The 12,854-nt window shown below is 35.6% G+C and overlaps 1 protein-coding gene across 1 annotated transcript in view; it reads left to right on the forward strand.

The window, feature by feature from the left end:
* The window catches only part of LOC107035647 (voltage-dependent calcium channel type A subunit alpha-1), a 108,037-nt gene extending 103,784 nt beyond the window's left edge, over positions 1-4,253 (forward strand). The window contains 3 exon segments of the mRNA XM_015253169.1: positions 30-208; positions 490-522; positions 2,412-4,253. Of these exon segments, the coding sequence (XP_015108655.1) occupies positions 30-208; positions 490-522; positions 2,412-2,992 (793 nt within the window). The 3' untranslated portion in view covers positions 2,993-4,253.
* The last annotated feature ends 8,601 nt before the right edge of the window (positions 4,254-12,854 follow it).

Consider the following 12,854-nt stretch of genomic DNA (forward strand, 5'->3'; position numbering starts at 1 on the left):
ACAAATGAATCATCTTAACAAATTTCCAGAAGGCACTCACCAATACACAGATCGCCATCACCATCTCGACGAGCGAGATTCGACCACCACCATCATCCCTACCACGAAGGACCTGGTTTCAGCGATGCAGTCAGTAATGTCGTGGAAATTCAAAGGCACACACACACACCCCATCACTCACAGTACAATCATCGTCATCGAATAAGAGGTAAAATCCAAATTACCAATTCCCGAATAAAGCGATAGTTATCGTGTGTTAAGTGATAAACTCGTGAGCTGAGAATCACATTTATCGATAAATCCAATCTACTGTGTACAGAAAATGAAAAATAAGTGATTCAGTGCTATTGAAAAATACTGAAGAACAATTCATTGATATGAATGTGTTTGCTATAAATGGTTTATTCGCAAGAAGCAATTGATGCTCTCTGTGTTTACTCGATGTAATACGTTTTTTCTTCATTCTTTTGGGTTATGCGCTCTACACAGACTATTACGACCACTGCGACTATTACGACGATGGTAATTCCTTTTATTTCACGAAAAAAAAAGAAAAGAAAATGAGAAAGATTCATTATAACTATTCTCTTTCAACTATTTTTCGATTTTTTTCCATTCGTTGTTTAGCTTTTGCTGCTTTATTTGAATTACAATCTCAGACAGCACAACACTGTTCCAACACAGTCGGGGATTTTTTATTGAAGTTCCAGGGGAACACGACATTGTTTACACTTTAGCTTAGTGATCAACACTCTGCAGTTAATTTTACGAGGGGAATACACGTGGGTACACGGGTTGGCGCACATGACAGATGCATGGGCTTTTTTATTGTTATCTGATGGTACACCTACACTTCCATTTCACCCTGAGTTCTTGCATAGTGTTGTATTATGTATATTTGTAGTGAATGTATTTGATGGGGTGAAGAGATTCAAGGGTACACGTGGAAATTTGATAATTAGCAAATGCACTGTTGGAAAAAAAATCTTATTTCGTGGGCAGTTAATGGACTAGGAATTCGCAGGAGAATGACATTGAATTAGATTTAGCGGGGGAAAAATGGATTTGACTGGATGTAAATTGGGATTTGATTGGAAATTCAGTGAAATTCGGAATCTCTGTGCAATGGAAGACGAAATATGAATATTCAGTACCAAATTGGGCTAGATTTTTTATTGATTTTTATCAATTTTTATGGAATAAGTGAACTGAAATGAACAGTTTTCGTTGATATTTCCACAAAATTTTGAATTTGCAATTATTAAATTCTTTAAAACTTCAGTGAAACCGTAATGTGATGGAGAAAAATTTCTACTTCACTCACATTTCTAATCAAAACATGAATATTGAATACTAGATAACAAGAGTATATTCACATGAATTTTATCAATTTCTATGAATTCGTAATGACTAATTCCACTGAAATTTGCCGTTTCCATAGATTTTTCTTGAAAATTCTTCATTTTCAATGAGGAAATTCTTCAAAAACTGAATTTTCAATTACTTGAAAACTTCTACAATTTTAGTAGCATTTCCACAATTTTTTCAATTTCCAATTACAAAATTCTTTAAAACTCTAGTGAAACTGCAATGTCATGAAATAAAAATCCAATTTCACTTACATTTGCGATCAAAACTGAATATTCAGTACCCCAAACTATTCTGAATTTTCAATTAATTCGAAATTAAAAAATATATTCGTCTGAATCTTGCTGATTTGTATGAAATACACAGAATAATTCTACTAAAATTTGTAGTTCTCATTGATTACTCTATAAAATTCTAAATTTTCAATAAGGAAATACTTCAAAAACTGAATTTTCAGTTACTTGAAACTTCTACAATTTCATTGATATTTCCAAAAAATTTTCAATTTCCAATTACAAAATTCTTTAAAACTCCAATGAAACTGCAATGTGAAGAAAAAAAAATCCAATTTCACTCACATTTGTGATCAAAACTTTATATTCAGTACCAAATCACGCTGAATTTTCAATCAATTGGAAATCCAAGAATACATTCACCTGAAATCTTGCCAATTCCTATCAATTCTCATCGAATAACTGAACCAAAATTTCCAGTTTCCATTGAATTTTCCATAAAATCCCGCATTTTGAAATCCAAAATTCCTCAAAACTGCAGTGAGCCCACGACATGAAAACTACCGCCAAGCCTACAGAAACTTTAATCCAAGAATTATCAACAGTCACGATTTTTACGGAATTTCACACGAAAACCCGTCCATCCATTTTGCGACAGATCTCTTCACCCCGCCGACGTACCCCGTCGAAGCCCCAAACCCCAGCTGCCCGCACCCCCGTTGGCCCGCTTGCCGCAGCATGCCCACAGCAACCTAGAGAATTCACACACTCTAACTCTCATCTCTCTTAAAGCCCCAAAAAAATCCCCAGGTCCCTGGAGTGCCTCAACGAGTCCAGCCCGTTCGCCAAGTCCAGTCCACCGTATGGACCACCGTGGCCACCACTACGGTACAACCTCCCTCGAGCAGCGATCGCGTAGTCCAAGTCCAATAGGTGGACGTCAATCGACCCACCACCGTCACCCCCATCACCACCACCATCACCCCCACCAGCACAGTTACCCAGTGCTGGTGACACGTCGTGGTCAGGGAAGAAGACTACCCCCAACGCCAAATAAGCCATCGACACTCCAGTTAAAGCCAGCAAACATAAATTTTCCGAAATTAAATGCCTCCCCGACTCATGGCCCCCACATGGCCCAGCATGTACCACCAACAGCTGTACTACCCCCAACACACGGTCCATCAACAGCATCTGGTGTACACGTGCCAAGTATGTCATCAACTGTTCACTGTCCATTGAGCTTCGAGCAGGCTGTGGCAATGGGTCGTGGTGGACGTTTACTACCGAGTCCAGTGCCCAACGGTTACAAGCCCCAACCAAGTGGTGGACAGAAACAAAGAACACCGAGATCCAGGCATTCAGACAGCGACGAGGACGACTGGTGCTAGCCAATGTGGGACCCTGGACGGTGGTCCAGTGATGTGGACACTAATTCTAGGGGCCTCAAGGCCTGTGCGTGACACCACAGGGACCGTGTTTCATTAATTTTTCCATCATTTACTTCACTCTCATTCATCATTTATCGTTTAACATTTTTTTTATCAAAGTGAGAAAAAAGAAAACTATTTATACCATATCCTTACGCACGCTTGTCTCATTGGCGTTTAAAGGCGACCGGATGGGGTCACGTGAATATATATTTTTGTTCTTTCCTCCTCTTCTCTCTCTATTTAACGGGTTTCTACGTTTTATTGTGTCACTCGTTTTAATAATCAATGACATTTCGCATGAATCGGGATTATATCCTTTACGTGGACATTCCCATTGTGTATATACGTGATACATAATGTGTATATATGCGTATACGTATTTGTGATGGTGTAGAGAGCCAATTTGATGATTAAGGTGTTTCAGGATTTTTTTTACAGTGGGGAGAGGAGAAAGTCGAGGTGTGTTGACGTTGTTGTTGATCGTTTTTAGAGTTTTTATGGTGTCCAGTTGGTCCAACCGTTTTGCCCCCCCCCCCTCCATGGTTACATTTCACCTCCTCGTTCAGCCACAACCTTACTCCCGCCCCTCACCCTCCCCGGGTCGTGAAATATATACGGGGTACTTTTTATACAATTAATAAATTCACACGTCGAGAGATCCTAGAGTGGCTGCAGCGGATTGGACCGTGATATTTTGATTAGTTGAGTGTTTTAAGTTGACATTGGTTCAGGTGAGGGTATCCAAGTGCTTCGGGTGGTCTTTCTACGGTGAGATGAGGTTATTTGAGCCACATTTGACCGTAAGTTTACGGACATTTTACTGGTATTTATTTTATTATTTAAACTTTACAGGTCTTAATTTGAATGTCGATACTGAATAGTTTGGAAACATTTGAGAAATGAGAAGGGAAATTACCAAGTTTAGTTTTGGAGGGAGATTCATGGAATTATCTAAAAATGGCAGTTTTTGAAAATTGAGAACGGTTTCTGTAAATGATTTATAAATAATCAATTGTCCACTGCAAAAATCATTTTTCCGGCGTCGTAACAAATCTATTCATGCCCGAGAAAATGAGGTTTCAGAAAATTTAAACAATTCAACTTATTTATTCAGAAGCAACGAATATTAAGAGAATAATTTGACACATTTGATGATTGAAAATGGTTGAGTTTATAGTGTGGTCTGTACCAAATTATGGAAGATACTTGAATATCCTTGAGAGGAAAAATTCATGGATTTTTAGATTTCACTGGACATTAAATGAAATTCAGTAAAATTCACTTCAGTTTTTAATTAATCGAGAATCCAAGAATATGCTCACCTGAATTTTTGTCATTTCTATCAATTTTCATGGAATGATTGAACTGAAATTTAGTTTTCATTAATTTTTCCATTGAGGATATTCAAGTACTTTGGCTATTTTTTCTTCAGTGAAAGGATTTTCTACTTTTGTAGCAATCAGAGCTCCCATTTGAGCCCCATTTGACCCTAACTTTTCCGACATTTTACCATTATTTTATTATTTAAACTCCGCAAGTCTGAAATTGAATCTCGATATTGAACGGTCAGAAAACATTTTAAAAATCTAAAAAAAATAGAAACTTCACTTTTGATGAAATAATTAAAAAATGGCAATTTTCAAAAATTACGCGCATTTTCTATAAATGATTTATAAACAATCAATTTTCCACCACAAAAATCATGTTCAGAATCGTAACAAATTTATTCATATTCAAGAATTTCATCAGAAGTCAAACATCACGTTTAAACAATTTCAATTATTTATTTACAAACAACGAATATTCCAAAAAATAATAATTAAGTGCAAAATGTAATTTGAAATGCGCTGAATATTCCTGATTTTTTCCCAATTTTTCTGACGCAATTTAATTGACAAATCGAATTTTCCAACTGTGAAAGACACTTGGATATCCTTAACGCCTCATTCGGTGCTGAGGACAATTGGTATCAGCGATACGCCTCGAGTTTCTCCTCGTTTTTCCCCATTGTTAATACGTGGAATAGTGTGAGCCGGATTCTCACGCGAAGAGTTTAAATGAAATAATAAATTGAATAAAAAAAATGTCGATAATCGTGTCAGTGACGCGTCTCCGATTATCGTCCTGGATAAATATTTATTAAGTTATTATTAATGATGATAATGGATATATGGTTATAAGCGATGATGAACGAATCGAATGAACTAAAGTGCTTACAATGATAAATAAAACAAAGACTCTAATGAAAAAATTTTCTCCGCGTAATTTAATAGGTTTAAAATGATACACTGCCGGCTCACCGGGGCCTGTTTACCGTCGAATAGTTTAATTAATTTGGGAACTGACGGGCGGGAATGCGGCCTCGGTGAACGGATATGGAAACAATTTCAAGTAAAACATTTTAAAATGGGGGAAAGTGCTGAGATTTGGTTGTTTGAGGGAATTTTATTGATTGAGGTAAGGGGTGTGCATGGGATGGGGGTTTGGGGGGCTGAACCTTGTGCTCTGACCCTTCGGGTATTGACGGAACATGTATTTATGCGATTCGCATCGTTTAGATATCACTCTCGTGTTTTCACTACACTTTAATGAAAAAATGAAGGAAAAAAATAAAAAAATGAGTAAGTAAGTGAAGTAAGTCCTTTTAGAATCCTTAGTGTTGGTTAAGCGATGGATTGTGTGGCTGGGTGACTGGGTTTTTGGGTGAGACAGGCGACTCTGGGCGACCGAGGCCAATCGACGTTTTAGTGCTCGAGGAGAATTTTTTTCGGTCCGTTTATTCTGTTCGCGTTTTGGTATTTCAGAGTGATATTGCTGGGAAAACATTGAAATTTCAGGGACTTTTTGGCAAATTTCAGTGAATACAGGAATTCTCAGACTTAGGTGATTTTTCCTGATTTTAATTCATTTTCACGGAATTTATGGAATGGAATTCACATTTTCGATGGCAAAATTCCTTCAAATTTCGGTCGAACTGTCGCGTGTTAACAATTTTTAAAAGTTTAACCCGAAATTTCAACCGAAAATTTTCAACATTTTTGAGAAAAAAATTACATTTCAAGGACTATTGAGCAAATTTCACTGGAAATTCAATGGAATTCCATTTTTTAGAAGCAGGAAGACAAAAATTCCCTGACTTCCTTGAATTTTCCTGATTTCCATTCATTTTCATGAAATATTTGAACTGAAATTCACATTTTCCATCCATTTTCGCATCGAATAACTGAATTCTTGAAATTTCAGTAGAACTGTTGCTGAGTAAAAATTTCCTAGAGTTTTACCAGAAATTTCAACCGAAGATTTTTAACAGTCAGACATTCAGTAGGAGACGCAATTTTTGGGGAAATTATTTCTTAATTTGTTGTCATTGTTTTTAAAAAAATTTATTTATCAATGTTTCTCCTTTAGGTTCTGAAATATTTAGAGGCACAATTGCAGGAAAAAATTAAAATTTCAAGGCGTCTTTGAGAATTTTCATTGAAAATTCAATGAAATTACATTTTTTAGAAGCAAGAAAACAAAAAACCCCCCGTCTTACTCGCATTTTCCTGATTTCCACTCCTTTCAGCCAATAATTGAACTGAAATTCACATTTTCCATCCATTTTCCCATCAAATAACTGAATTCCGCCAAAAAAATTCCTTGAAATTTCAGTGGAACTGTTGCCGAGTAAAAATTCCCGGGGTTTACCAGAAATTTCAACCAAAAGTTGAGATGAAAACTCTTTAGTTTTTTTATGGAGAAAATTCGTTTGTGGATATATCGTCATTCCCTTTAGGTTCCAAGACATTCATCAAAATCGCGACTGACGAGACAGTCTGAGTTTCTTTCCCTTTTTATAAATTATTTTTCGAAAAACCTCTCAGAATACAACCGAAATAGCAAAATTTCGATAGAAAGTTTTCCAAAAAATTCTGCCATCTCCCTTAGATTCGCAGATACCCTCGAAAATTGAAGTGAAGGTAACTCAAACTGTTCTGCCCCTCTCACTCAAATTGATAACAGGGTCTAGAAGCGAAACGAGATCGTACTAATTAGAACCGTAAAGAGTGAATAAACCTCTGCGCGTGTCAAAAATAAAAGATTTTTTCTATGCGATAAAAAATAAAACACTAGGAGAAAAAATTGCTGACTCTGGGGGTGAAACTCCACGTGATTCTCCTCCTCGATAATCAGGAGGAATATTAACGACTGCAACACGAGAGTAACTAGAGGATGAATTGTTGAATGAAAAATCCCACGGGCATTGTAAAGTGTACAGCCAATTTGGTTGATCAGTCTCGCAGTACGAGACAAAGGAGACAAGTCTCCTCATACTATTCAATAATTATCGATTTTAATGGCTTCATTTCAGGAGCCAGAAGATAATCTATCAAACGTTGTCAATAAATCCCGTAAAATTCGACTAAAATAATTCGACAAACGCTTGAATAAAATTCTTACCGATTCGCTGAGCCTAAAATTCACCGGAGAACGTATGAATCGTTTTTATTCTGATCATAATTCTGCCAATGTAAATGCCCCTCCAATCGTGCCAATCATAAATCTAATATTCCGATATTTTACTCGACTTCTCAAGAATAGGAAACTCGCATGATGTTCTAAAAGCAAACGAGAAGTATTATTTATTCAAAAATTTTGGAGAGACATCCTTCAGTGAGAGAGTATTTTATTTCTGCGTCGAGAATGTGACTCCTAGGAAATCAGTAGAGTAAAGCATATGAGGAATTTTACAAGGTTGAACATTGTTGGCTGAATTTTCTGGGATAAGATGAATGATCCTACGCTCGTGTAGCTAAGGTGAACATCATTAGTCCAATATTTCTATTGAAATGAGTGTAAAGATGCGATTTTTTAAATTAGATATCAGAAAGTGAAAACTTCAGAATTAGAATTCACTTACATTACTCATGATAATTACTATTTTTTAATAAATAATCGTCCATAAACGTGGAAAGTCCCATGTCCCTACGCTCGCTCATTTGTCCCCTTGTACGTTTGACACATGTCCCTATCCTCGTCTCGTGATTTGAATGATATGGAAAGGTTGTATCCGAACTAATTACATCGTGAGTATCCTATTTGGGATGAAACAACATTAAAAAATATCTCGAGGCAGAAAATTATATTTCAATTGAACAGTCCAACCTTTTAAATGATTTTTTCATCCGCAAGTCCGTTACCAGTTGACAGTTGGTTGCAAAACGAGCATAGGATCAATGCCATTTCCACTGTACCTATTCTTTTAATTGCCGAAATTTCTGTGAAATATTAAGATATTACTATAATTTATGCATTTTTATTGTCTTTTAACCATCCGAAATCTGAGTCAAGGGATTTTTAATCCTATTTTACTATTATAACGGAGATATGAGCATTTTAAAATTGTGAGTTTTTTAACTCGCGGCTTAAGAATTAACTCTGTTGTAGCACCAGTTGATGTGAATGGGATTTTTCTCTCTTATTCTTCAATAAGTCACTGCTCCTTGGTGTCTGCAACTTTCCTTATTAACTAAAATAATAACTCCAATCGTATTTCACTCTTGATAGACTCTTGGGACTGTCAAAATGATTAAAATGTGATAGCTCACGACATCTGAACGAGCGTAAGACAGGGACGAGCGGAGGTACATTAACAATAAGCCTCATGCAGTTTCCCATTCCAGAGATTCGACAAAATCCCAGCGAAAATTTTCAATTTGTGAATTTATTTCGATCGAAGAAATGGAGACGCTCATTCCTATCGCAATAATCAGCACTCACAATTCAATAGGATAATGAAATCGAAAGATGCACTCGTGACATTAAACTATTACTCTCCCTGGGCTAGCATTCCACCAGCCAATGATAAGTAAACCGACATTAATACTTAACTTAATTACTAATAGTAGTTATGAATAGTTAATTCGCAAGGACTGGGACGCGATGAAAATCATAGGATCGGTGAGTTGAGAACGAAAAATTGGGGATGAAGGGGAAGATGAGGGCGTTAATGTCCTCTCGCGTTAATTCATGAGTAATAAAGACACATGTTTAATACTGCCATTCGTACGAGGACTGTTTATTCGGTTATAAACTGCGGATTAATGTTCCACGTACTCTAACAAAAGATGAACAAAATATGAGAATACATTCTGCGTAGGTAGGTGCATCATTCGGCGATTATCCGTGCGCTGTCTAGGTTTCAATGAACGTTATGAGTGGATGACATGTGTGAATTATTAGATTCGGAGTGGATTATTCGTGGACATTTCGAATTAGAATTAAGTAGGCACTTAATACGATGTGAGGCTGATGGGATTGGAGACATTTCATTATAGTGTGGGCATTAGTCTCGGCGACGAAGGGGTGAAGCGGGATGAGGGGAATAAAATGGGTTTTTCGGTTGTGACCATGTTTTTATAATTGTTTTGGGGGATAATTTGGGGAAGTACTACTTGTTGGAAATTTCTACAGCTTCATTGGGGAGGAAGGAAGCGGCATTTTCGGGACAGTTGAGGATTTTTTTTTTTAGGACAGTGACATTAAATTCGATTTAGGGGAAAATTACATTTTCATCGCTTGTGCGACTTCGGCGAGTGTAAAATTTTACGCACTCGGATCGAAATAGACTACTCATATTTCGCTGGAAATTCAATGCAACTCGATTTTTTTGAGGGGCAGGAAAACAAGAATTCTTACGCAAAACATAATTTTTTGGGACTACATTACGGGGAATTTTTCAATTAATTGAAAATTCAAGAATATTTTTTCTGAATTTTTTTATTTGCATCAATTTTTAAAAAATAGTTGAAGTAAAATTTGAACACAGTTTCATTTGATTGTTTTTATGGAGTAAAATTTAGTTTCATTTGATTTTTTCATAAAATCTAGGATTTTGTGGTTTAAAAAAGCGAAAACTGTCCCGGAAATTTCGGCCAAAATTTTTTAACAGTGGGAAGTTGAATTCGATCTAAGGAATAAAAGTCATAAAATTCCAGATTCCACAGGGAATTCAATGAAATTCCGAATTTTGGAGCAGCAAGAAAACAAAAACTGTCAAGTTCACGTGAATTTTCATGATTTCTATTAATTTTCGTGGAAAAATTGAAGTAAAATTCACAATTTTCATTGGTTTCTTCATGAAATTTTAACTTTTCAATGATAAAATTCCTTGAAATTCCAAAAGTCCCCCGAAATTATAGAAAAAATTTTTTTAATAGGTTCTCCCCAATTACGCTTCACCCCTTCGACCCAAAATACCCCATTTCACCCCGAATTCATAATATTCTTTCTGAAAATTGTCCCAACCTCGTGAACGTTCACCAGAATCGCGTGGTTCTTCCTTCAAGTGCTTTACAAACTCAGTCGTATTTCATTAAAACGACAAAAACCACCAGACAAAGATCATAGAGCAACTGTAATGTCGTAACAACCGTCGAGTTTCGCAGGGGAAAATCCGAAAGCTTAAAATATTACGTAAAAATATTTTTCTGTGATAAATATTGAAAAAAAAACACAAATCGTAGCGAGAGAGAACAGCGAGAAAATTGGGGCGCAATGAAGTATTACCGCGAGGGATTAAATCCTGTGATCGCCCTTGCCCCTCCCTTCGATGTGTTTGTAATACTCGACCTTAATATTAATTATAACGCATAATTGTGGGAGGAATTTCGTAACGGAAGCAATGTAGAGTCCGGAAAGAGGAAAAACCGTGAATTTTTGAACGAAAAACCCCATTTCCTCATCATCGCATGGTGATTATTCAAATAAATCGTTGACGATGCATCAATGAGATCTAGCTGAACATACGCGAGCAGACCAAGTTCTTAAATACGATGAAATATTCTTAGACGTACTGACGTGGGAGAAATTATTCAAATGAGGCTAAATTCGTTGTCGAGGGACAAAGTCATTAGGGACGTACGAAGTATAGGGAGAAAACAAAGACTCGTAGGTAATTGCGTAAATGTTTATTCGAGCACGTAATAGAGTGACTGAAGTTGCGTGACAGGGGAAATCCATCTATTCAGTGTTGAATATTTTTACCTGAATTTTTCGTGAAGAGATTCTCGAAGTTCAAGGCAATTGTTCAGAATTTTCAGGTTTACATTGGTTATATTCAATTTGAGAATAGTTTTTAATTCTCCATTATTATTAAACAATTAATTCTAGATTTCTGAATTTGATTTCTGGATTAATCGAATAATCGACATTCTCGTGAAGTTAATTATTGATTTATGAAATATTTAAAAAATTGCAAAATTTGTATTTGAAAATTTTTACTTGAATTTTTCAGCAAGAGATTCTCGACGTTCTAGAATTTACGGGTTTTCATAACCAATTTTTTTAATGTATAATTGAATATTGAGGGAAACTTAATTTTTTTCGTAATTTCAGTTGAGAACAGAATTGAATATTTAGAGTTTCGACAAATAAAATTCACAATTCTCATTACTTAAAATTTAAAAATAATTTCTAATTCTCAATTATTATTAAACAATTAATTCTAGATTTCTGAATTTGATTTTTGGATTGATCGAATAATCGACATTCTTGCGAAATTAATTGTTGACTTATAATATATTGAAAAAAGACAAAATTTGTATTTGAAAATTTTTTCTTTAATTTTTCATCAAAAGATTCTCGAAATTCGAGGCAAATGCTTAGAATTTTCAGGTCTTTATAACCAATATTTTTGTATTAATAATTGAAAATTCATGGGAAATTGTGAGGAAATTAATTCTCTCCTCATTTCATTTGAGAACAGAACTGAATATTTATAGTTCCGACGAATAAAATTTACAATTCTCATTAAAAAATAGAATCTCTCTGCGATATCACAAAATAGCGAGAATACTGATGTTTACCTGGAGGATTTATCCTAAATTCCTATTCCTAAATTCAATAAAAATCTGGAAATGTCTGGACACTCCGAATTCTGAGAACCCTCATTGAAAAATTGAATTGAAAATGCAGGGATCGACAAAAGTCACGACTTGAGTGATATTAAAAGAAGTTTCCCTTGAATTAATTAAAGTTCACTAATTTCTACTAAAATTTGAAAATAATTTTCAATTCTTTACTGGACTAGCATCATCGCCCATTCTCTCTCAACAACCAAAAAAGATCGTAAAGTCATCACTCCTCGGATACTCTAAAGAATAATCCTCAAATTTTTACCAGATACCTAGCTAAAACGTGCCCCTAAAGATGAAAGATAAATACGTATCTCGAAGCTCGAAAGAAGTGCCGTTGCTTTGTAAATTACTTAAACGAATTAAAATAATGAATACTCCCCTGACCCAGTTCCCACGAAATAATTCGCTGCGTTCTATTCTCCCCTGCCATAAAAACGAAGAGGAGTTTGAAAAAAAATCTCGTGCGAAAGAAATCCAAGTCTCAAGTCGCGAATTCCGTCGACTACGCGAAGAGAAAAGTTGGACAAAAATTACCTACAAAATTGTGGCTAATTTTACTGTATGAAAGGTAATCGTGGAGCGAAATCTAATTCAATAAAAAACACCTGTTTGTGGAGAATATTTTACGATTCGTTCGATAAAAAAATAGATTTGTGAAAAATCAGTTGAATTCTAGAATTATTCATTGGAATTGCAATTCTCAGGTTCACATGACAGTGAAAATTATTAAATATTTAAAACATTTAAGCAACAATTCAGTAGCGAAGCGGTAAACTGTGTCAAGTCGATTTTGACTATTGGCCAGTTTTTGACGAATATCTCGGAATCTAAAAGAGATAGAAAATTTTTTGTCATGACCTTTTTTGTAGGGCCATTTGAGGGGTATAAAAAAGGTCATGGGAAAAATTTTGCTATCGCTC

This window comes from Diachasma alloeum, unplaced genomic scaffold (genome assembly GCF_001412515.2).
Source record: "Diachasma alloeum isolate Michigan unplaced genomic scaffold, Dall2.0 Dall_scaffold_00199, whole genome shotgun sequence".
Classification (NCBI taxonomy): Eukaryota; Metazoa; Arthropoda; class Insecta; order Hymenoptera; family Braconidae; genus Diachasma; species Diachasma alloeum.